Genomic DNA, 26,145 nt, shown 5'->3' on the forward strand with positions numbered 1-26,145 from the left:
GAGCCCCCGCACCTCGGAGTCGGCGGCCAGCCCGACGGCGGCCCCCAGCCCCCCACCATGAACACCATCGTCTTCAGCAAGCTGAGCGGCCAGGTGCTTTTCGAGGAGGACGCCAAGGAGCGGGAGCGGGGCGGCCGGCCCTACGTGGGGGTGGTGGAGGGCCCGCACCACGCCGAGGTGCTGCTCCCCGACAGCCCGTCCATCAAGGAGAGCCTCAGCCTGCGCAACCGGAGGACGGGGTATGCCCCGCGCTCGGCCCCGGCCCGGGTTGGGGTCGCTGGGGGGGTTTCGGACGGGCTCCCCTCACCCCCGCCACGACGTTCCCGGGACTCCCCCGGTGGCAAATTCCGCCGATGGGTGATGCAGAAGCGCCCGAGCTGTCGGAACGCGCCCGTCCGGCGGCGTGCGACCGCCTCCCCCGGCTCGGCCGCAACCACAGCGGGGCGATCCTCGGTCCCCTTCTCTCGGGCGCTGCGCGTAACGAAACCCCAAAACAGAGCCGCGAGGCGCACGGCCGCGTCGCCGGGTGCTGCCCTTAGTTGGACGCGTGGCGGTGCGGGACCTCGGGACGTGCCCCCCCGCACCCCTCCGCTGCCGCCGTGCTCGCGGCGCTCGGAGCCGCCGGGTGGAGAAAGGCGGTGCCGGTGCCGGTGCGCTCCCGGAGTGGGGATTTAAAGCGGAATAACGGCCCGCGGTCGAGCTGGGGTTTGTTCCGAAGGCACCTGGGGCTGAGCCGCCCGCGGCTGTTTGGCTCGCTGTGGGACAGGTGGAATAGGAGGCGATGGGAGGACCCGGGAGCTCGGCCGGAGCGCGGAGGGTTGAACCGGCGGCCGCGGACCGAGAGTTTCGGGTCAGCTTTAGAAGCTAAAGGAACGCAGCGAGGAGACACAGACCGCGAACCGTTCCGAGGAGCTCTTTTCTCTCCTCATTTCCACCTTAACGATTGCATCAGCTCCGCGCGGTAGCGGCGCGGTGGGACGGCAGCGCGGAGCGCGTCCCAGGCAGGCGCTGCTCCCGGCCGAGCGCGGCGGCTCCGGGCTGCGGGTTTGTCCCGCCCGGCGCTGCCCGGCCCGGCCCGGCCCGGCCCCGCGGCGCCCCCTGCTGCCCCCGCGCCCCTCTGCTGCCCCCGGGCGCGCTCACTCGCTTTTGGTTTCCGACGCTTTTTTTTTTAAAAAAGAGCAAACACCAAACACCTTCCCCCCCTTTTTTTCTCTTTACTCTTTCTTTTAAATTCCTTTTTTTTTTTCTTTTTCCTATCGGTAGCTGAGTTTCATTTCCCCCTTTTAACGGTTTACATTTTTTCCCCCGTTTTCCCTTTCGGAAACGCTCCCGCATGATCGCCGCTCACCGCCGCGCTCGGAGCCGCACGTGTCCCCCCCCGGGCGGGGTCTCGTGGCAGCTTCACCCCGCGGGGGCGGCCGGGGCCGAGAGAGCCGAGCTCGGGCCCCGCTGTTCCCAGTTCCGAAAGCACCGCCGCAGTCCTGAACCACCCCGGGGCCGAAATCCTCGCGCTTTCCCCCCCGCTCCCCGTCAGCACATCTCGGGACACGGACCCCCCCGTTGTGCCGCTGCCCCCCTGAGCCCCTTTCTCGGCTGCAGGGCGCGGCAGAGCGGCGGCAAGGTGCGGCACAAGCGGCAGGCGCTGCAGGACATGGCGCGGCCGCTCAAGCAGTGGCTCTACAAACACCGCGACAACCCGTATCCCACCAAGACCGAGAAGATCCTGCTGGCCCTCGGCTCCCAGATGACCCTGGTGCAGGTAAGGGACAGCCGCTGCTGCTGCGGCCAAAGGTGCGGTCGGGGTTATCGGTGCGGCCGGGGAGAGCTGGGCACGTCCTTCCCTCTGCCGCCCTCCAGCATCGCCCCGTGCCCGCGGGTGGCAGTTCCTACACGTGGGCTGTGAGGGCTGAGGGCAGCGAAACCCGCGTTTCCCCTCCTCCCCTGCTAGGAGAAGGTGCTGCATCCAAAAGTACAACGGAAAGAGCTTTGCATGGTCTTGAAAAAGCTTCAGGTTCCCTCCCAAATCAATAGTGGGAGAGATGTCAGCACACGGTAGGGCTTGTTCAGTAAGCTGTCGGGAGCGACTCATTTCCCTTTTGAAAACAGTCTGGAAAGGAAAGCATCGCACTGCTCCGGCAGCAGCCACCACCTGCAGCCCCCATCCCCACGCTGCCTTGTGGGCGCGCGGGGCTCAGCGGCTCGTGGTGCGCTTCGGGGCCACGCGTTGCAGCCAGAGGTAGTTGTGTTCGCAGGTACAGCCCCGCTGCCGCAGCAGGAGGGGGGCGATTGGCTCCAGATGTCGGTAAATCTGATGGCTTTGTTCCCTTTGCCATCTGGCGCTCTGCAAATGGGTGGTGCGATGCTATCGGTCGCTGAGCGATGCTGTCCCGGGTCTGGATGCTGTAAGGACTGATGTATTGTGAATGGTCTAATTCCCGTACTGCTGCTGGGTGCATGATGTGAAACACGTGTTGGCAGGATGGGTCCTCAGTGCTCTGCCCAACGTGTGATGTGTTATTGTGGGGGACGTGAGCGTATCAGATTGGAAAAGCAGGTGGCAATCTGGAGTTCCGATTCTGAGCTCCTTCAGAAAAGGCTGCGCCCTGAACTCTCATTCTCATAACGTTGGCGAAAGGGGACACTTCTACACTTCAGTACCTCATTGTGGAACTATCGCACTACCAAAACACCATTTCTTCAACAAAAATAATATTAATGTCTCAGAAAATGCCAATTATAGCTGGAAGATACAGTTAAAATAACTTCTTCGCTCTGTAAAAACATGCATGTAAGGTTTGCTCAGACTTTTAAAAATATGATTGGATAAACACTGTCCATTCAATGCCGCAATTCAATAGGAGCCGTTTATTGAACTACGGCTTTTAGAATATTCCCATACTTTCACGTGAAATTTAAAACATACATCCAGAATACATGTCTGGAGAATTTCACATTTGTGACATATTGAGGAGTTCTCTTCTTCCTCTATAAAAGCCACAGAGTGAATATACAATGGGGAAGTATCTGGTGGTGGTTTTTGCAGTACTTCTCAGTAGGTCCCGGCTGGGATGTGCTGTGCTTGTCTCCGTAACAGCACCAAGGGAACCACAGCCACTGCTCCACGGAGCGCTATGATTTATGTCAGGTGTAGGATGAAATGAAAAAGAGTTACAGAGTGCTGCATTTATCCCTGCTAGACCCCCATGGCTCTTCTGGATTTACACTGAAGCTGAATTTGAGCAGTTTATTTCTACAAAATGGAATATTTGAAAGAGTTGTGCGAAGCAGCACATCCATCTTCATTTACAGAAGTATGCCATCAAGAAGAAGCCCCAGATGTTTCTTCCATCACTTGGGTACGCTGCTTTTTTAATTCAGGAATAGTGTAGCATCTCTACAAGAGGTAAATAAGTAGGTCTGGCAGCAGCAGCAATCCCTGAGCCTGGAGGAACAAAACAGCACCCACCCCTCCTCAACTTCCACATGACAGGAGAGAGCCAGGCTGCAGTCCAGGTCAGTGTTCTTGTTCTCAGAGATCTCAGCTGCACTGGGTGCATCTGTAACCACTTCCCTGGAGCCCAAGCTCATTCAGATGGGGCTGCTATAGCCAAGAGCAGTTTGGGAGTGGGCTTCGGTATCTGTTGGAAAGCTTTCTGTCTCCTCCAGACTGGGTCTCTGGGGATTGCTTTTCTAGTCTAATAACACCAAACATCACTGGAGGACCAAGAATCGGTGTGGTATCTTCTCTCTGGGTTGCATATCTTCATGCTGATCCAGCATTTTTCTATCCTTCTCCCATTTCTCAGCAATCACCCTGCAGCTTTCTGCTCCAAAGAGTACTGCTGAAAATCCTTTCATAATGTCGCTTAGGCAGTGAATGGTTGGGGATTTTTCTGTTTTTCACCTGTCTGCCAACCGTAGGAAAGTTCTTCAGCAGCTTTCTGGGGTATGGTGTTGGTCGCTGTAACATCAATGGTGAGGCTGCAGCCCTTCTTTCCTTTCATCTGACAAACCTTACTCCAGTACACACCATATTCCAGTCTGTGCCATCTTCCCAAAAGAAATTTTGCAGGACTGTGGCATGGATATAGCTAATCTTTTTGTGAGATAAATAGGTAAACATGCAGCCCCGTTTTTAACTATATCATTAGGACAGAATCAGAATGCCAAATTTTCCGCTATTTTATTTTCATTAGTTCTGCTGTCACCCAGTTGGCTGATTTTAAATTAATTTCATCTCCCTTCCCAGAACTTTGGCTTAGCCCCCTGCTCCTCAGTGCAGCATGACAGAGGGGCTCTCCCACCTTCAGAGGGGAAGTCAGACTCTTTCAGGGAGGTAGGATTTTGCAGCAATCATAAATCATCTTGTTTCTCAATAAGTAGTAGCAAAACCTGGTGCACATTCTGGGCTGACTTCTTCCTGAGCAGTCCAACGAGGTCTTCAGGAGTCCTCAAGGCAAATGTTATTGCAGCTTGCAGTCCAGCAGTCCAACGTTTTCTGCTTCCCAAACTGCCAAAGCAGGAAACCAGAAAAGCAATATAAATTGGGGAAGCATTTTATGTTTTACTCCAATTAGATTCCGATTCAGAATCCAATAATTTCTCCTATTAATGTGCTATTAATGTGCGACATTTTCATTTGTATTATTACCGCAGTGCTTGATTTATTTCATTTTAAATTTTGTTTTAGACGTTCTCATGAAATAAAAAAGAAAAATGGCCATCTATTCCTTCCAGAAAGAAACATGAATAGCCGTATTGTAGAAGAGCAGCTTTCTGCAATACTAGGATTAATACATGGGTCATGCGCTGCTATGGATTTAATAGTATTCGGATCCACACAGGCGTATCAGGATTACCGGGGGAGGAGCACTGCTCGATTTGTTCCCATTCTGAAACTTCAGCCACTCTTAAGCACTGAAGCAGAACAAATCACAACGGGTCTGAAGAGGCTCTTCAGAAGCAGAGCCAGAGGGTCAATATTTCTTGATGCCGATATAAGTACTTGATGCTCTCTGGGAATGGCTGAGCTGCTGCAAAGTATGAATGCAAGGAAACACTTTCTATTATCATTCTCCCTGCAGGTTTTTTCTGGTCTTTTCACTTCTACAGAATAGCTGTATGATTGTTGCTGACAAGAGAAATGTGTTTGGTCATGCAGTTTTTCAGGATACTTTGTCTTGGGAGATTTCAGAGATAAACCTTTTTCTACTATGGCTTGTATATAAATTGTTTTTGAGATTTTTGGAGATCACAGTAGTATAAGGTAGGACCTTCATGAAAGGTGGCTGGCTCTTGAGTGGATTTACCTCACTTTCTTTCATCCTCAGCGTGCCTTATTTAATTGCATTTGGAATGAGTTTCTGGAGTGAGCACTTGCTGCTTCGTGTTTTACCAGAAAGCCTCTTTTGTAAATGCTGACTGAAGGTTATTCCACAATGATTAGATAACTACTACTTCCTCCTCTCATAGCAGAAAACTTAAAATATGACTCATATTGTCACATTGATATGCAGGATGCAACGAGTTGGCACAGGAAGAATGAGCCCAAAATAAACCAGAGTACCAGGCAAAAATCACTCTCGCTAAATTTGATTGCTTTTATGTATGAGTCACGCTAATACTACCCTCTCTTCCTATGATGAAATATTGATGAAATATTTCAGTGTGATGGTATGCAGCACAACAAAATCTCTCTTGTGAGATGGTGGGGAGCCACTGGCTCGGTGATGTGATGCTGGACTCCAGGCTGGTCTGTTCTTGTCATCCTGTGTCTGGTTTCCGAGCTCCCCTACATCCCGCTGCGGGCAGGTGGCTCATGCTGCAGCTGGGGCGGTCTGCAGCAAGTTTGTTCGCGGCATCAGAAGGTGGATGGGTGCCAAGCCACCCTTTCTGGTTTACTATAGTGATTGCTGTGTCAATATGATGAATATAAACAAGTAGCCTTGGAGGAAGGTGAATGTTACTTACTCTTCTCTGCCAGCTACAGCTTTGGTCTCCTAACCTGTCGCTGCAGACTTTGTGCTTTGTGGAGCTCTGCGTTGGGCAGCTGAGTGCTGATCCAGGGCTCACTGTATTTTCAGTGGAGCCCTGCTTTGCGTAAGTGTGATTTTATGTAAAGTCCGAGTGGGAGGCTCAAAGTGCCACTGCTGGCTCCTGTGTAGGGCTCTGAGCTGCAGTCCTGTTTCTCCTCCAGCAGACAGGATTCCTTTTTCTCATCATCTCCCCAGAAGAGATTATTGATCCGGAACAATTAGTCAAGTGCTTTCACTCCACTTAGGCAGCCCCTGCAGCTATAGGCAGGTGGCAGAAGTAGGGCCAGGCCCAGTTTGAGGCCCACAGCTCAGCCTCCCAGCAGCAGGGCCGGGTGCTGGCAGCACACGTGTCAGCCAGCTCTGTAGGTGACGCCAGCTGAATGGTGCGATGGTTCCGGGTCACTCCATGGCCACAGCAGCCCCCAGCTTCGTGCTTGGGCCTGGCTGTGTCCTGACCATGTAGGCCCGAGGGCCAACACCACATGTCCATTTGCAGTGTCACACTCTAGAAAATGCTGTGCATGTGGGAGCTAAGAAAATGCGTAACTTCCCATCTTTAGTAGTCACTGTGCAAGGGGTTTGTATCCCTGCTGGTTTTTTACCTTTTCCATGACAGAAACAGTTGCAGAAGCTGCTGCTCTGTTGAGCAAATGGCTGATTTCTGTGTAACTCAGTGTGTGCTGTGGTCAGTGTCATACTGCCCTGATACCCTCGCTGCTGTTTTTGTGTCCCAATACAGAACGAGGAAGAATTTAGGCTTTTGGATAACCAAATGCAGAACAGCTCTTTGTGTTCAGCAGTTTTGTTGTAACCCACGTAAATGTCAAAGGCAAACTACCTAACATTAGTTACTAATTTTAATTTTGGATGTTAGTAACATATCAAATATTTGTATGGGAATTTCAGGGTGTTATCCTTAAAAAAAAGAAGATGGATATTTGAGGACACCTTCATTAAATGTTTGATAATAAACTGTTGAGAGCTTGCTGACACAGGCAAAGAGCGGAAAGGCAGAACCTGAGCTGCTCAGCGGCAGTTTCAGACTCCTGGTGCCCCAGGGTGTTTCCCTCATTTGCTCTTTTCTTAGGACATACATAAAACTTGTGTACACTGTGTGGGTTAGATTTGTTTATTTCCATTGTTTTCCAGGGAAGCTAATACATTAATTTTTAAGCAGGTCTCAAACTGGTTTGCCAATGCAAGACGTCGCCTTAAGAACACGGTCAGGCAACCAGACCTCAGCTGGGCTTTGCGAATAAAACTGTACAACAAATATGTCCAAGGAAATGCTGAAAGGCTGAGCGTGAGCAGTGATGACTCGTGCTCTGAAGGTTTGTTGATGCTTTTTTATCAATTTTACACTGATCAAAATACATTTACAAAGTCTCAGACACCACAGGTTAGCTCTGGTTTCTCATAACATGCTCTCAGCAGAGCCTCCTCTACTTCTTGTGAATTAGGCACCATTTCTGGCTCCCAAATACTATTGGGAGTGGTTGCAAAACACTTGCAAGATGAGATATAGGTTATTCAACAGTTGTGCATTATTTGTCTGCTTTGTATAGCTTGCCTACTAGAAAAAGAATTGCTTGCCCATTCAATTCTACAAGGCTATTCCGATTTAAAAGAAAAAAAAAAAGATTTCATTTGTCAGTTTAAGGAAATGAGAAGTCTCTGAACTGTTACTTTCCTAGAAGGAAGGGGTGCATCGATGTCACATAATCAAGAGACTGTTATTAATTTCAGGGGGGCTTTTTTTTATCCTAAACTATACATCACTGTAAATACTACTGTATTTAGTTTCCTACTACTCTATTTAGTTTATATATTTTACCCACAAATGTTTGCCTTAAAGATTCACTGAAAATCTCTCTTGCCGAAATTAACAAATGTAGGAATTTTTTAAAATAGTAACCTACATTTTTAATAGAACATTGTTACTAATCATGTCTGGGGGCTTTTTTCCTGCCCGTTGTGAGGAAGAAAAGCTACAGAACGGTGCTAGAGATGTGTATATGAATATTTAGGAGAACACATTTCAAATTGTGCTCAGTTTCAGTTCTATTTGTTCCAATTTCAGTTTGTACTCACATTTCTCTGGAAGGCACTTTCCTTTGAAAGATTGGTTGCGGGGCAGCCAAAAGAGTACAGTTTAACCAAGTATGCTTAAATATGCCGTAGTATTCAGGAGAAGCTGTGATCATAAGAATTAAGCTTATTCATCCAGATTTTGAGAGGCTTGGAGCACTTCTCATTTTTTTTTTCTACCTGCCTCACCTTGTTTATGAACAAATTAGACCTAGAGACTGTTTTCTACAGTTAATAATAATAGCTGGGATGTCTGAGAATCCTGGAAACTACTGTGAGCAATGTGTGAACAGAAGAAAATGAAAATCATTTTCTAATGCTGAAGTAAAAATTTACTTGTCTAGCTTTAGTTATATTACAGCAATTTAAACATGTAGAGAATGCCTCTTGTTAAATACAAGATATTTGATATGTTACTGTATCTTCCTTCCTTTGTTTTCAGATGGAGAAAATCCTCCAAGAAACCATATGAATGAAGGGGGATACAACAAACCCGTTCATCACACTGTGATTAAAACTGAAAGCTCAGTCATAAAAACAGGAGTGAGACCAGAAACAAGTGCCAATGAGGATTACGTGTCACCTCCCAAATACAAAAACAGCTTATTGAATCGTTACCTGAATGACTCATTGAGACATGTCATGGCTACTAACGCAGCTATGATGGAAAAAACAAGGCAAAGGAATCACTCTGGTTCATTTAGTTCCAATGAATTTGAGGAGGAATTGGTGTCTCCGTCATCATCAGAGACAGAAGGCAATTTTGTCTACAGGACAGGTAAGGGATTCTTCCTGCTTCATTTTTGATCCAGTTGGCTTTCGTGCTTGGTCTCACCTGGAATGGGTGTTGCCTGGTTGGGCCTTTTATGAGAGCGGATGACTCCTGTCCATCCTCTGCTGTAGGAGGGGTAACTCCTGTCCATACCTTTGTTTGAGAGTGGATAACCCTTGTCCAACCCCTCCCATTCCCCAGAGATGTCCTCTTTGCAGTACTGAAGCTCCATGCTGTTACTGGCTGCTTGGTGAAGCTGCTTCTTACTTTTAAATGGAGCTGCAGGGCAGATTTTTGAAGGACGCTCACAGGTCTGTTTTACTGGTACTAAGGCAAGGATAATGAGGGATACAACTCCTGAGCATTCTGGTAGTAAGGGAGGGCTGGAGGAGAAGTAGAGGGAAGTGCCCTGTAGCCCCAGACACAGGGTAGAGGACTTTGTGTTTTCCTGGTGGCTTTTTGTAGCCATATGCCCTCTGGGGGAATGCACATGACTTTTTTCCCCTATTGTTCACTCTATTCACTGTCCTGAGGGTGCCTTCTCAATCATGTGGCCCTTTGGATCTCTCATGATTACATGGATTCAGACAGATCTCTGCATCAATCTCCAGACTCAGTGCACTGAACTAAGGGGCCATAGACTTGGCCATTAAATATCTTGGGTTAATGTTTTGGAGAGGTTACATGTAATTTATAACTTCAATCTAATCAATAACAGCATAAAAACATGATTTATACCATCCACTGTGTTACTGATCACAGGAAGGTACATGGCACTGCCTGGTCCGTGCTGGCAGATTACCATAAATCAGGGCAATGTTGGGACTGCTTAGGTCCCTACAGGGCAGCAAGTGCTGGAGAGCTCCTCTAAAGCTCTAGAGGCCTCCACCAGCGTCTCAGAGTTGACACCTGTTGCAGCAACCCGTGAGGTTGGCCATTTCTCAAGCATCATTGCTTTGGGGATGGATAGATGGACACTGCTGCAAGATGCTGGAAGGCTTTGCATTTAACTAGCATAGATGCAAATGCAGAACTTGGTTCCTCATAGCTCCTCTGTGGGCAGACTGGGTGCCCATCGCCTCTGTAGCCCCTCAGGTTTGCAGCCTTGGTCTGCCCCCTCTTTCCAAGCATATTTAACATGGTTTATGTTCCTGCAGGGGAATAGCAGGTTTTCAGAAGGTCTAATGCTGTGGTGGGGGTGGGAGGATGTTGGTACATGTGGGTAGTCAGGGCATGACTGAGGTGGAGTGGAGGGCCCGTAGAGGAACGGGATCTCATGTGAAGCATGCATGATGAATATGTTTCAAAATTATTTCTCTCTGCTCATTTAAGATTGTTTTTTTCAACATACCAAATGCATTTGGTCTGCATTATGGGCACATTGTCTGCCAAGTTTTATTTTTAAGTGAAAAGTTACTCAAGAACAGATGCAGCAGCTCAGATATGTAAACTTCTGTTTTTCTGTACTTTTATACCATAACTTAAAAACGGACACAGTGACTTTTTAAAAATTGTAATAAATTTGCTACTGGTTAAGTTCTTGTTGCCAAGTTTCTAACTGCACTGAAAAATATGGTCTTCAAAGAGAAGGCTGAGGCGGGCACGCTGTGACGGCAGTGAGTTCACAGGCTGGGCTGGGCTGACCAGAAAACAGCATTTGTCTGTAAAGTAAGTTCATAATTGGCATTCCTGAGACTGCTCTTGAGATGGTATTTAAGTAACTTCTTAAACATCTTTGTTAACGTTCTGAAGCGCCATGGCCTCTGCTGAGAGCACACCAGCAGCTTTCAGTGTTATTCTTTTTCCACTCCCAAAGCAGACAAGCATTAGCCTGACAATAGAAACAAAAAGATCAATTATTTGGTGTATCCTACCCGTACGTGTGTGCACATTCAGGAAATAGTAGGTAAAAACAGGCTACAGCCCCACTAATGATTTTCTGATGATGTTGTAACAGGCAGGAATTGACTACATCATGACAAAAGGTAGATATTTCCATGTTATCGTGAAACCTATTCAGAAATAGATGAAATTATCCAAATGACTGTTAGATAGGAAGGTATAAATACGGGCATTTTATTTTTTGAAGTCTTTTCTGGGTAGTTTGAACACCTGGGATAGCAGCTCTCCATGCAGTCGTGCAGCGGTTTGTGCAAAATAGCTGTAACCAACCCTATCTGGTTGAGCGAGGCAGCAGTGTGTGTCTGACTGTTCCTCCCTGGGAGCAGCAAGGGAGTTTTTACGTGTGGTGTCAGCACTTAAAGGAGCTCCCCTCTGCAGTTCTGGGTTAAGCGAAGCAGTGAACTTCTAACAGAAAAGGGTCGAAATAGATTTTTGACGTTCCTGATAGATATTTTAGTTTATAAAGACGTTTTCAATGGGATGTCAAAAAGCACGGGGTGAAAATTGACTGACGTTTTATTTTGAGAAAACTTTGGCAAGTTTGCTGTGCTCCCACGAGCAGGAAGTCGTATGTTTTGAAGGAAAATCTTTATTGTGCTTTCCTGGAAAAGCAGCTTTTTTGTAGCAGTTTGTGAGCAGGGAGTTTACTGCCGGGGGCTGCTCCGTGCTGTGGGCTGCTCTCTGCTCTCGGTCACTTCGGTGCCTGCGGGGCCTGCAGTTAGCATGGCCGCAGGCGGCTCGGCAGCATGCGCTGCATTAGCCGGGTATGAGCAGTGTCCGGTGACAGAAACAAGAAATTGCAGTTTAAAGTTTATAAGGAAAACGGGTAGTGCCATTTCCCATTTCAGTCATTAACATGCTTATAAACACTGGCCCATATGCTACTCTGCGTTCATGCAACTGCGAAATCCCGTGTAAAGATCAAGGACGGGCTGTGTAACGTAGTGTCAGGAGATCAGCCTTGGTTTGTACCTCTGCACTGTGAGCTCACAGGGAGCATTTTTAGTGCTGGAATAGGAGCAGCAAACACCAAGGCTCTGTCTCTGCACATACAGTGTCTGTGTCCGCAGCTCCTACAGCCCTGTCCTCCCTGAGACAGGGTACGGGGTGCAGCAGGGTGCAGTGCAGGATGTGGGAGATACAGTGCAGGACACAGGGGATGTGGTGTGGGATGCAGGGGATGCAGTGCAGTGTGGGGGGCATGCAGAGCAGAATGAGGGGGATGTGATGTGGGATGCAGACGGAGGTGGTGCTGGATGCAAGGGGACACAGTGCACAATGTGAGGGGATGTGGTGCAGCCAACTCAGAGAGAACAGAGCACTGAGAAAAGACTGTGAGCATACTCAGACCTGTGAACATACTCAGACATGTCGCATATGTAAGCGTTTCTGTCGTAAGCTGATACGTGTATATATGTATATATATATATATAAAGTGACATATGCGAATGTGTTCACTGAAGGCAGAAAATTTCTGTTCATATTAGTCCTTGCGCAGGTATAATGTATAAGTATGTATCATTGCTCAAATATGCCTTAAACTGACCACTGAAAGGCACTCAGTATTTTTGTTTAGTTAGTTAAAAATCCATGTTAGAGAAGAAGTTTTCATTAACTCCTTGGCAGGCTGTCATCGCTGCAGGTTCCCTGTATGACACCAGTAACTAAAACCAGACGCGCGTATCTCTAGTTGATGCACAAATGCACATAGAAACAATAGTCAGACTGCAACAAACACTCCAGAAATATACAGCAAAAAGATCTACTAATGCTTGTAGGGAGGCTGGATGTTAATCTGAAACACTCACATCATGCTTTGGTTTATGGGTTACCGGCACGTCAACTTATTTTTGTAATTACGGGCAGTGCGAGCCCTGTGTCATTCGTTACCTGTGGAAACAAAATGTTCTGCATTGTTGGAGTTCAAGGAAATGAAAAATCCCAACTTTCTGGGATATCGCTGTCTGGTGAGTTGTGTTGGGTAGAGGAAAGCAAAAATTAAAATGAGACAGAGAGAAGGATGGAATGGCAGGATAGGGAGCTTTCAGACTTTTTTTATGTCAGCAGGTTTTCATTGATTTTACTTTATGTGTTACTTAGCGCAGCAGAAAAGCCAGAACAAATAAAAATAGTGAGGAAACCAAAGACTTGCAGGCATGTGAAGGAAGGTGGCTTTGAAAAAAACTCCTGAATGAGTGGTTGATTTTTGAAGATGTTTGATCTCTATTTTTAGGCATTTATACTCAGGAGTGTGTTTAGCTTGTGATGTTTTCATTACTGCTGCCTTTTTCTTTCCTCTCGCTTTCCTTGTTTTTTCTTTAATTTGGAATCCAGCAAAGTCTGTGATTCATAAAGCATGATCCTGGGGCGCTTATTGCAACAAACCGAGCACTCGGCGCACTGCAGGATCGGGCTCACATTCCTGCAGAGCACTTGGGTGTAAGGGTGCTCACAGAGACGCTCTGCAGACACGCAGACTGTAGAGCAGCCCTGTGGTTTTGTGCGGTCCTTGCCAACTTCTCCTCTCAATTTAACATTTTTAGAAATTAACATGTAATTTAAAAATGAGCCATAAAATTTAAAAGCATAATGTGAACACAATGGAACCTGTTTTTGGAAACAACTCGAGAGACCAGCAAAAGTTGTGAGCTTTAGTGACTTTTGCAACTTCCTTCTAAATGGTGCTGGGGACCTCGGGGATGCTTTAAAATTAATGCAAACTGGGGAGAGCTGAAGGAGGTCCTTGTTGCAGATCCTAATGTCATCCAGAAATGAAACTGAAAAGGGGAATGGAGAGCAGAGTATTAAATGCACGAAGCAGTGTAACTGCAATGTGAAGGTTGTGCTGTTAAGATCATATTTCGGCAGGAATTTTATTATTACACGGCCAGATTCGTCAACACTGAAATAGTGTGGAATTGAGAATGGAGGAGCAGATTGCCTTTAATTTGCTGCTTTAATGTTTTTTCCTAAAGAAGGACTAAAAGGAAACTGCCTTGCTACAGGGACAGCGTCAGATTCAACATATATAATGGCAGCCCGAACTTGAGGATTTTAAAGATCCTTCCCGCTCTCCTCATGTTAAGTCTTACATTTCTTTCAGTTCGAACAGAGAAAATCAAATAAGCTTCTTTTTCTAGTTTTTCTTTCTATCCCTCTTTAGTTTCTTGATTTCTCGGCCCTTGACTTGCACGTGTAATGGGTCAGCATTATTTCCACACAACAATGGAAAATGGTGCTTCATCAAAACCAACTTTATTTGGTTTTGGTGGAAATGTATCCATTTCAACCAGAAGGTCTCAGGTGGCAGAGTAGAGGAAGATCGTGCTGTGCTGTGTTGGTTTTTTTTATAAAACCCAGAGTATTAACAGTTCTGGAGAACGGGTCATGCACTGGGCTTCTGATAGCACCATGTTCATGGGCAGGGTTGGGTGTGATTGCTGTGGAGACCCAGGGGAGGTGCACACACGCCTCTGCTGCTGGTTTGGTTGCTGCTTGTGTCACAGAATTTTGTGTGCTGTGTTTGGCCACTGGGCAGCTTGCGTCAGGACAGCGGCATAACACCCACAGCTCCTGACAGCGTTAGCATCGCAGAGACTGAGATGCTTTCACATGAATGACTTGAAAAAATGACAGCATCTGACCAAAAACTCAGCAAGACTCAAGAACCGGGGCCACAGTTTCTGCTGTCCATGCCCTCCCAGCAGCTTGTCGAGGTGGCTCTGAGACCATTAGATCTCCCCAGTATAGATATTCACAGCAGCAGCCAAAAAGCAGGAGACCCCTGTGCTTGCCCAGAACGTCTCTCAGACACAGCAGGGAAAATGTATGATGCTATCACAAATTGCCAACAACCATATATTTTAATGCTCCTCTTTAGAGTTAGCAAATGCTCCAGGCCAAACTTCAGGCCTCATTCATTTAGTGAAGGTGTGTGTGCAAGAAGAAAGAAATATTTATCCCTATTCCCCCATTGTTAAAAATGGCTTCAAATATGTGCTTGGTCATAAAACCCGGGGTCAGCCCAAATGCAAATACTTCAGGAAATTATGCCTGTGAAAAAGTACAGCAGCATAAATCAGAGTGTTTTCCCGCTTAAGCTGTAGACTGCATGATTAGTAATGAATATAATAGGGAAATTATTAAGAAAATTAGCAGTTAATTCTAGAAATATTTAAAGTGTGCGTGTGAACCAAAAATTTGGGAAAAACAATTCAGTGAAATGGACCCGACATGGTTGTGAAATGCCTACCCTGCATCCTATGGCACCTGCATGGAAAGGAAGAGAAATTACAGAGACAAAATCCATCCTTTTTGCCGGGTGAGTTACTTTCACATATGAAATCCATCTCCTTTGCAAGTAACTGCTGTCTTTGGTGACACGTATTAACAGAGTAATCCATATGCAATACGGCGAACATGTGCCAAAGGGTAGAGTGCAGGCAGGCTGGGCTCAGGCAGGGGCTGATGGTATTGCACTGTCCATGGCAGTAAATGCGAAAGAATGGGGAGCCCATAAAAGTTTTTCACTTCTCTCTGGAATAAAGCCCGAACCGAAACTTCATATCTGAATCAGGGTTCCTGCATGCGCCAGTGTCCCTCCTCGGCTTAGGATCAATGGCACACACCATTGGGTAACATGGTACATCCAGCATGTAGCATGGGCTGTCTGCGCAGTGTTGTGGCACTGCTGTTCATGTTGCTGTACTTAGGGCTGTATCTGTGTTTCCATTAGAACCCCTTTAATCCACAAATTTATGACCCAGCTGTAAAATTCAGTCCAGACTGAAACTTGGCTCGGGAAGCATTTGTTCTCCCATCTGGGGAAAGGATTTGAGCAGGTACATCCCAATTGTAGCCATCTCGACTGGGCTTGTAAATCTGGAGCATGATGACTGCTGAATAAATCAGTAAGCTTCATAGTAGTCCTGGAGTTTGAAATATTTTATGCTCTTGATGAGACTGGTGAAAAGCAGCATGCTTGTATTCAGTTGTATAGACAGTAAATAAAGATGTGCTTTGAGTTTTTCTGTGGTTACATGCACAGGCACATGCATTTTCCTTACCATGACAGTATTTTGACATGGGTGACTAATGCATGAACTTGAGTAGCATCTTGCTCATCAGCAGAGTTTGATCTCTCTCAGGTAGTGTAAAAAGCTGTATCTGCAGCAGTGCAAACACCAGAATTTATCTGTTGATCATAATTAAGGAAAAAAATCACGAGAAATAAAAAGATCAGGTTGTTTTGTCCTGATTGGGATTTCTGATTGGGATTTTCCCAAAATATCTTTAAAACTCTTCTAGCATTAAACTGCAGAATTAGTTTTATTCACCATCACTTTTTCCCATTTTAATTATTTTTCTAAAAAGCTACAAGCTGGATGGTGTCTGACTAGATAGACCAGTAATCTTATCTGATCCAGCAAATCCTATTTCCTCTTGCAGGTTTGTGGTTTCTGAAAGTAATTCCACAACTTTAAAAACTCCTTTATGTGTTTAACTGAAATTTTTTAGGTCATTTGTCCATAATGTGAATACCAGAAATTTTGGCACAATTTGACAAGAGGATTGAGGGAACCTGGAATCTCTCTCTGCGTGGGCTGCGGATGAGTCCATGCCCTGACATTCAGAATTGGTCGTGTTCTGAAAATGTGGAGAGTCTGTAGGTGCTATGTATAAGATTGTTCCCATCTTGATGGAGGTAGGGGAATGCTTGTAGAAACACCTGTTCCCCCAAAATGTCCCGCATCTGCAAAAATCAGATAATTTCTGAGTATCCAAAACCAGAGAAGCAGAGCTGGATTCTGTTTTATTCAGTCCACTTAATTCTCAGTGTAACGATTTGGGTGTGAGACACAAGGGATAAATGTGGAAATTGTGAGTCCTAAAGACTATTGCAGGTCTGTTTTGCTTTATGGCATACAAATGGCATCAGATGGTCATTTTAGATATGTTAAAGAAGAAATGTGTCCTAACAGTCAGAGCACTCAAATGGCTTATGTAATGTACTAAGTGAGGTTTATGTGAGCTACAACAAAAAAGGAGCGGGAGTTTAAAGTGGGGAAGTAAGTTGGAGAAGTAAACTGCATTGTAGAAAATCTGGAAAAAGTAAAAACAATTCAAACAGAAAGAGATCAGATAAACAGCTAGGGCTGGAACAGCTGGAGAGAAGCACACAAAAATAGGTAAAGTGAAATTCCAATGAGCCATGAAATGTGTTTTCCTTAATTTTTCGCTGTGGCCTTGAAACCTGATGTTGGATCCTCTATCTCTGTTCTTTCACTGATGGCCAGAAGCTGAGGTTATGATGACCAGATTATTCAGCATGGCACTGACATTTCAAGTTAAAAGAGATTGCCAAGACTCTCAGTTACGACACTGAAATATACCACTATTTCTAAGGCCAGTTTTCAGTCCCTCCCTCATGCCTCCACATTGATTTAGGCAACAGATGCATGAAAGGCAAAGCTGCATTCAAAATAATCCTCTAGCTGAAGCTGGCGGAAGGCTGGCTAGTGGGCTGTAGCCAAAATTCCTTAAATGTTACAATGTTTTACATTTCTAAATGTAAAAACTTTCTTTCCAATGTGAGGTACCAGCCAAACGTCTTAGTTACGGTATCTCAGAGTAGAAGCTGGCGTGAGGCCTCGTGGTCATTTGTGGGTATTGACAGATTTACACCACTGAAGATCAAGTTAAATGTTGTCGGTTTCTCCATCTCCCCTTTACTTTGTCAGGCACTTTTTTTCTCAGTTCCTATTTGTCAACTTAAATCCAATTTGCTGGAAAAACGAAGGCTCCTCACAACCTGGCTCTTCAGGAGCGAATTGCCTCAAATTCCTGCTGCTCGCCAAACTATTTTGTAATGCATTGCAAAACAGCAGCAGGATTGCTCTCCTGCACTGGATGTACTTTGTGGGCTAGACACTGCGGTCAGTGACGAGGCCTCGGCGTGCCAGAGGCCCCTCTGAGCCCTTGACTGCAGGATGTCCTCCCAAGGCCCCACTCCTCAAGCTGTTGCTCCATCCCAAGGAGCCAGGTGTGGGGCTGCCCTGTCATGGCCAGATCTGTGGGGACGTAGCCAGGATGGTTCCTGCTGCTCTGTGTGCACGTTGCATGGCCCGCTCCAGATTTATCGCAGTGGTGTGCAGACGATGCGGCCTAAGGGCTGGGTGGTGGGTTGCGAGTTACACAGACAGGCTCCATGTCCTGCTTGCTTCATTTTCTGTTGTTTAGCTGGTGTGTAGCTTGTGGCTACTGCTAGCTGATTCCCTGAGCCCTGGGACTGCTTTCACATGGGTGTTATGCAGGCACTGAGTGAAGCCTGCTGTCTCCTCCCCTCAGCAATACCAGCAGGTGCAGCGATCGTGGGCTCGCGAAGTACTGGGGTGAAGCCAAAAAAGCTGTCTTGCTCTGGCCAGCTCCAGAGTCTGTTGTGATGTGTGTAGACCACACAATCTTTCTTTATTTATTCATATGTCTATGAAATATATTCATACATCCGTATGTAAATACCTATCTATATGTGCCCCATTCAAAGCACTTACAGATTGATATCCTTGACTTTCTGCCCAGTTATTTCAAAAGGGGCTGATAATTACATCAGATGTCTGATTCACAGACATCAAGTTAACTTGATAATCAATGGACAGGCACTCACATATTTTAAAATCAAGCTTTTTGAAATGCTTGATGTTGGATGAAGCAAAGATCCATTGCACCAAGGTCTGGTCTGATTTTCAAATGTTTTGGCTCCAGAGCACAGTGCATGGTTTGACACACAAAATTCGTGTGTTTCCAAAGCTTTCCAAACTTCTTATGGTGAACTCCAGCTGCTTTCAGTGGGATCTTTGCTCATAGATCAAAGACAGTGACCCTTGGAGAATGTCAGTGCTCATATTTGGGTACTGCTCTTCTTTCATTCCTTGCACAAAATAGGAAAAATAAAGGCTTTATTTAGTCCTACAGTACTGTTGCACTTGCTGAGGTTTGAGGAGCTCTGTCATCTCTCTGTGGGAATCACAGCTGCTTAGAGACACCGTGTCCCTGCCCAGATCAACAGAAACACGCATCCTCATGAGCCCACCAAAGCCCTCTCCATCCTTATGGCCATGTCCTCTTCCCATCCCATTGTTCCATCTGCCTCTGTGCACAGCTCAGCACTCCCACCATGTCCCCGCCTTGCTTATGGGGAATGTAGTATGCCACCACCCCTTGTCTCCTGTCGTTGAGAAAGGAGGTCTTGGCAAAAAGTCAGGTCTGAGTGAGGCTGAGTGAAGGGGAGCAGAGGGGGCCGTAACAAGTTGTAGCAGGCAGCGCACAGAGCTGGGATTGCACTGCCCATTGATCCCCATGTGTCTTTACAGCTGTGTTGTGGGTTTTGGAGAGTTGTATGACCCAGGATCACAGATATTGGATAACTGTTTATAGAGGAGAAGAGGAGGGAGAAAAATCAACAAATTCCTGTGATATATTGTATGCCATCTGTACGTGACACTCTGATACCTTCAAATGCTTAAGCGAAAGCCCTAAATATAATTTAGTTAGTAAAAATATACCTTAGTTATAATAAAATGATAATAGTGGAACTTGGCAACAGAGCAGCTAATAAATACTACACTTCTGAAATGTGCTTGGGATCCAAGTACATACTCTTTTACTGTGTAGTTAAAGCATGTGGCAGGACATGCTAGACCAAGATTTTCTTTTTGTCTTTCCAGTGGAAAACTAAAGTTCTTTGTTTAAGTGAAGCCCATAGGGAATTTTTCTAAAGTAAAACAAGGAGCTAAAGAATTCCATTGCTTTTTGCCAACTTTTCTTCCTCCTTCAAGCCAAATTATCGATTGATGGAACATTAAATATCAAATAGTGCCTAGTTACATTCACACTTGTTTTTATTTAGGTTTCTTCACTACTTTCTTGTTGGTACTTCAAACACTGTTGAATTAAAAGATGAGATACTGTATTGGGAAAAGGCTACCCTTTCCAAACCTGTTTGGCCTTATAAAAATAAAGGTCAGTAATATGAAAGTCATGAAATTTGCGTACTTAACCTTACTTCTGATTTCTCAAAAGAAAAAAAATCTGTCCTCTTTTAAGATCTTCTTCCTGAGCTTCATTCTTTGCCTTCTTCATTAGCTGTCTCCATTTCGGTACCCTATAGTTTTGCCAGCAGAGCAGCCAAGTGAATGCTTGACCATATTTTTGTCTGGCTCTAGCAAAACCGTGATCTGACAATAGAATACTTTTCTCTGGGTTTTCCTTCTTCCCCTAGGGAACCATACTTCAAGGGCAACCTGCTTGTCCAGCATATGAACATGTGGAAAATCCACTGCTATGCACTAATGATTTTCAGATGGGCCATTGTTGCTGAAAATCATCCCAAGAGCGGCAACTTCTCCATTGTAGAGTCTAACCACTTTGGGATCGCATTGCTCATAGCTGATCTGGAATAAACCCTTTGCATTTACGTGTAGGATGGTGACGTGCTGCATCACACATATGTAATATTAACATTTAGGGGAAAAGTGGATAAAAGTTACTGTTGTGGTTCTTTTTTGGCCATTCCAAAACACATCAAAATCTGACATTTATTTTAGCTTGAAAACATAAATGTAGGAAAAAATCAAGCTATGCCAAAGATCCACAGCAGCAAGGCAGAAGCACCCTTGATATTGTCCTAGAATTAATCACTTTCAAGCCTTTGTTTTAAATATTTACAAGGAGTCTTGTCATACACTGGGGGAGAGAAGAACGAGTTTTAAATTTTAAATAGTTTCTGTTCTGCTCAGAATTTGCATTCTTTTTCAACAACTTTCACTTTTAATTTGTAATTAAAGCCAAAGTTTTCTTTTAATTTTAAAAGCTTGTCCTTGGACTAAAATAACATGGAACATTTTTAAACATTGATCCAAGCTGCTGTAGATACATTTTATTTAAACCACAGAGTCTGCAGTTGGATTCCTGGCTTTGCCAGATAGACTACAAACTGTAAGTGTGGCAGCAATGACTGCAGAGTTCTGGATGCTGCACTACCAGCAAGGAGGGTTGTTTTTCTGGAGCTGTTCCTCCCTTTGGGCCCTATTCATGAATGACTTAATCTCTGTGTATGATCAAATGTCGTGCAAGTTACTGTGCGCAGAAAATCAAGGCGTGCTTCTCTTCGCTGTGCTCCTTACATGGAATTGCTGCGCCTGCTCGGTGAGCAGTTGGAGAGCAGTGAGAGTGGGAAGCGAGTGGCAGCAAAAACACACGCAAACCATCAGAAGTAATGTGAAAAAGAGTGAGACAAAGCAAACAGGAATCTTTGAAAGACTGGCTGTGCAAGTTGAATTGGGCCGCGTGCAGGCAGCTTGAGCTTGCCCGTGCTGCACAGCTGGACAGGGAGCAAGGCTTTTGTGTCACAGGGGCGATAAATTTACCATGAAAAACAGAAGTGTTCCCAGTATTTTTTCTGGAGTTTTGGCCATAAATGTGATTTCCAGTGCATGTTTCTGTTAACTTGTTTCATCTCGGAAAGCAAACATTTACTGTTTTGATGGGCAGATCTCAAACAGTTCAGGGAATCAATGCTGCTTAGTCTTATCCTCTTAGCCTCAACTGCTTGCATGGTGTAATTCTGTCCCTTCCAGGGACGTTAAAGCAGGAGTGATTTTCACCTCCTTCCTTTCCCTGAAGCCAAGAAAGAAAGAAATCTCACAAGATTTTCATTAGCTGCAGTATTAATTACACTGTGCATGCCAGACAAGGAACTTTTCTTACTGTGGTTTGATATTTTCTTAGAGACTCATCAGAATCAGGGTGTGAAGCAGTGCGTATCTGCGTCCACGTTCATTTCAACTTCTTCCTATTTCTTTTCAGTTTCTGCAAAATTTTAGCTTCTGTTAGATGCGCATTCCCAGTCAAGAGGGAAGGACTTAACATTATCTGAATTGTTTTTCTCATCACCAACACCCTGCGGCCACCACAAGTAATTCTGTCTGTCTCAGCGTGCCCTGGTGTGGGGACAGATTGCTATAGCAGGACTCCCGCACAAAGCAGTGCTTCGTAGCAAATGGGGAACTACTTGACTCAGGCACTGAACTCCTCCAGCTGTCAGTGGCAGCTACACTTGTTTGTCCGAGGCAGGGACTGGAATAGTCATTTAGCTCTTTTTGAGACACTTTCCATCCCTTTAGCACTGACAATGGACTTAAAAGATGTAACTCACTTTTCAGGCAGGTTATTGCAGGAGTGTCATTTTAGCTCTGGGAGGTGAAAAGCAGCAGAAAGGACAGAAGAAGAAGGGAAAGAGGAAAACCTACAGTCAGGAAATAAATACAGGTGGGAAAAAATGGATAGAAACTTCTGGAAGATAGTAAAGAGGGAAGAGTAGGTGAGGAAGGGGGAATGCAGAATCGAGAGCAAGAACAAAAAAAGGAAGAGGAAAGGGAAGACTGATGGAAGATGGGAGATAGAAGGGATGAAGGTAAGAAAGTAAAGCAGATATGATGGAAATATCATTAGGAATCTTGGGTGTAATTGGAAGAACTCTAGTATAAATTAAAGAAGTGATAGAAGTATTTTTCAGAATTCAAAATGAGATTTGACTTTTTTTCCCTCTCAAAGTGTTTGACGCATAAAGGTGGAGGTATTTTACCACTCTACTTGGAAGGCACCTTTGAATCTAATTACTTTGTCTTGGCGTTTTTTTCCACGTTAGTCAGGCTAGGAGCAAAGGCACATCTAGAAAAGGGTATGACCTTGCTTAAAACACAGAACAAATTGATCCAAAGTATTGCTCACGACTCAGTGAAAACCTGAACTAAGTTCATAGTGAAGAAGTACTCCAGTTTCGGTGGCGAGAGGTCAGCTGTTTGTGTGGGGTATGTGACTATTTGTTTCTTTGTACATGCTCCCTGATGGAGCTGGATGCGAAAATACAGCATTTTCACACCTTGGCTTCATCATTCCCAGTCTAGGCTTTGGAGACTCCCACCAAGACCTATTTTGAAAACTGTAACTAGTGTTCAGGCTAGTGTAAGACAGTTCAGTGCAGTGTGGAGGCTTCTCTTATCCAGCTTTCCTGAAAGGTTGAACTTCTCCCAGGTCTACTTCTTTCTGTGATGTTCAGATCAGATCACCTGTTGGAAAAGTTTTCAGTTTGTCATCTGTAAGTTGTAGATAGAAAATCTTCTTAACCTGCTGCATAGTTGGCTGAGGGCAATGTTTTTGTGCTCCCCTGAGATGGACATTGGTCAGTGGCAGAGAACGGGATCATCATCACCTGGGATGGACCAATAGTCTGATCTGGCATGGCAGATCATGCATTCCTATATAGTTCATGGTATATATGAACCCAAAATATGTCATGCCAGATCAGATTATACATATAATTTTCAAGTTGAGGAAAAGGCTTTGTTGCTTTTTTCCCCCTCATTTTTTAAAGAAATAGAATTTATCTGAATTAAAAACATGATTGGTGATGACGAGTGGGTGGTTCTGTTTACCCTGCCACATTATATAGTACCACTTTTACTCCTTGTTTGGATAGCAGTCACAAGACCCAGATATCAAGCTGTGAAAGTATTTTTCTTGCAGCAGCCTTTCTTTTTTTGGCAGGCAGTGGCTTTGGAGATGCCTCACATTTTGTCATGTGATTGGACTGCTGATGAGGTTTCTGTGCTGCCTCATTTTCCTGGATTCCATCTGAATTAACTCTTCTTCGGGTTGTGACCATTAACACACTTCTGAAGGAGTGGGGTTTTGCATCACAGTGTGATGAGCTCCTAATGCATGGTCTTTGTAGAAAAACAGCCCCTGCAGAAGGAATTAGCTGTTAGTTCCACGTGACAGAAATCTGCTTTCTGTACCTTCAGCTGTTCACATCCAAACACATTCCATCTTCACAGCAATATTCCTTCCTGAATCAAGGGAAAATGAGAGGAAATGAGTAGTATATAATCACTCCATCTAAAAACATTCAGCTTACTCTTGTAAACACATAAACTAGTTCTTCATAAACAAATGTCTTAATTTTCTTTAAACTGAATATTTAAATGTCAAAGATAGAGAATCTGGGTATGTCAAACACATATGGTTCCTATTGCATCAGAGCCTTTCTTAATTTTGGTATTCTAATTGAAAAGACATTTCCGAAAGCATGCTAACTTTACAGAAACTAATCTGTCTGTCTCTCTGTCTTGTCTAGGCTTTATTCTCCCATCTGCCATCATTCTCAAGAAAAATCTTCCACTTTAAATGTACAGCAGTGACAGTATTCCTAATGGGCTTTGAATTGTTCTTGATACTTCCAGGACTTGATGTGGAAGCACTGGTTGGGGCAGCCAGTGTTTGGGAACTGGCAGGGTTGTATAGTGTGAGAGCTAGGAATAGACATCAGGGGAGGAATGGGACTAGGAACTATAATTTATTTGTAAGTTTTTACCTTGTTTCTGGGTAATTTATAGCACAAAGTGTCCTAGGCTAAGTAACATTTTCAACTGGACACAATCTTTATCCACATCAGAGAAACTGTAGGCTTGCTGTAAAATTTAAGCTATTTTATAAATGTCATGAAACATCTGACGTGGAGCTGTTGGAGCAAGTCCAGAGGAGGACTGTGAAGATGGTCAGAGGGCTGGAGCACCTCACCTATAAGGACAGACTAAGAGATCTGGGGCTCTTCAGCCTGGAGAAGAGAAGGCACTGAGGAGACCTTCTAGTGGCCTTCCAGTACCTGAAAGGCTTACAGGAGAGCTGAGGAGGGACTTTGTATAAGGGCAAGTAGCAACAGGACGAGGGGAAATGGTTTTAAAATGGAAGAGGGTAGATTTAGTATAGATATTAGGAAGAAATTCTTTACTGTGAGGGTGGTGAGACACTGGAACAACTTGCCCAGCAAGGTTGTGGATGCCCCCTCCCTGGAAGCATTGAAGGCCAGGCTGGATGGGGCTTTGAGCAACCTGGTCTAGGGGGAGGTGTCCCTGCCTATAGCAGGGGGTTGGAAAAAGATCATCTTAAGTGTCCCTTCCAACTCAAATCAGTCTATGATTCTGTGATCTGTCTGCCTCAGATAAGGCAAAATTTCAGTTTGGCATCTAGGATCATGAGCAATACGTATTTGTTTTTCCTCCTACAAATAATAAGCAGAAAGCTATTAAGTTTGCATCTGAAACAAGTACATTTGAAATAGAAAATACATTTCTGTCTCAGGCACTGCTGTTAGGTTTATGTGTGTGGGGGCTTTAGCTGCAGGTGCCCGCTATGCAGGTAGCTGAGCACTGTGCTTTTGCTCACAGGTTGCTTTGGTGGGATGTCTTGTGCAGCTGTTTGCAGTGCAGGGGCTGGGCTCTGCCCAGATGTGCCACTGGCTTTGAACAGAGGAAGGCCTGAATAAATAAATCTACCTTTACCAAACATACAGAAGATTTCACAAAAAATTACCTTTTTTTTGTTCTGTTTTTTCCACCGAAGTGCACAATGTAAAGTACACAAGGGTCATAGAGGTCAATTTATTTGTCAAATGGAAATACTTGGTTCCAAAAAAACATTATGAATCATTTTGGTGTTTTAAGCTCAGGATGCAGGATAAATTATTCCAAATATAATGGTAGCCAAATGTCATTCTCTCCAAACGTTTGTGTAATATCTATTTATCTGTGGGCAGATGACTGCTATGTATAATCAGAGGCAGACTTTTGTCAAGTTGAGGCTAAGTAAACACAGCTGAACACAAGCAAGTTGGACTATAACTTTTTTGAGTTTTGCCAGCACTGTTATGACCTTGAAAACAAGCATTTTTACAGAGCAAGCTGCTTTCAATATGGGAGAATTCTTTGTGTTTCAAATTAACAAGTGTTGATTGGGAATTCATTCTGTTTATTTTATTTTATTTTGTCCAAATGAATGAAAAGTGTATATTTGCCCAAAGGAGGGCGTCCTTTCCGCTGCTTAGAAATGAGGAATGTTTTGTAAAGTAATGTGTCTTGCACAAATCTATGAGAACAAGAACAATGGTTAAAGAAGGAGCTGTCAACTCATCTGAAGCTTTTTTGAATCATCAGAGAAAATTTTCTTCTTTTTTCTTCAAACAAAAAAGCATATGTTTTTAGAAATTATTTGTGCAAGTACAGTAACATTTAGGCAGCAGATTTTATACCCCTACATATCTACATACTATTTGCATCATTCTTGGAAAAGTAGTATTTCCATTTATAGATTTTCTAAAATGTGCTCTCCTACTACCTTTTTCCACAAGTCCTATTTTTCTCTGAGATACCGAGATGGAAAGAAGGGAGGAAGGGAGGAAGGGAGGAAGGAAGGAAGGAAGGAAGGAAGGAAGGAAGGAAGGAAGGAAGGAAGGAA

At 44.8% G+C, this 26,145-nt stretch overlaps 1 protein-coding gene across 1 annotated transcript in view; it reads left to right on the forward strand.

The window, feature by feature from the left end:
• MKX (mohawk homeobox) overlaps nucleotides 13–26,145 on the forward strand; it is a 42,920-nt gene continuing 16,787 nt past the window's right edge. Inside the window, exons 1-4 of the mRNA XM_021389033.1 lie at nucleotides 13–239; nucleotides 1,600–1,759; nucleotides 7,213–7,366; nucleotides 8,566–8,901. Of these exons, the coding sequence (XP_021244708.1) occupies nucleotides 58–239; nucleotides 1,600–1,759; nucleotides 7,213–7,366; nucleotides 8,566–8,901 (832 nt within the window). The 5' untranslated portion in view covers nucleotides 13–57. The remainder of the gene's footprint in view (nucleotides 240–1,599; nucleotides 1,760–7,212; nucleotides 7,367–8,565; nucleotides 8,902–26,145) is intronic.

Source organism: Numida meleagris, chromosome 2, assembly GCF_002078875.1.
Source record: "Numida meleagris isolate 19003 breed g44 Domestic line chromosome 2, NumMel1.0, whole genome shotgun sequence".
Lineage (NCBI taxonomy): Eukaryota > Metazoa > Chordata > Aves > Galliformes > Numididae > Numida > Numida meleagris.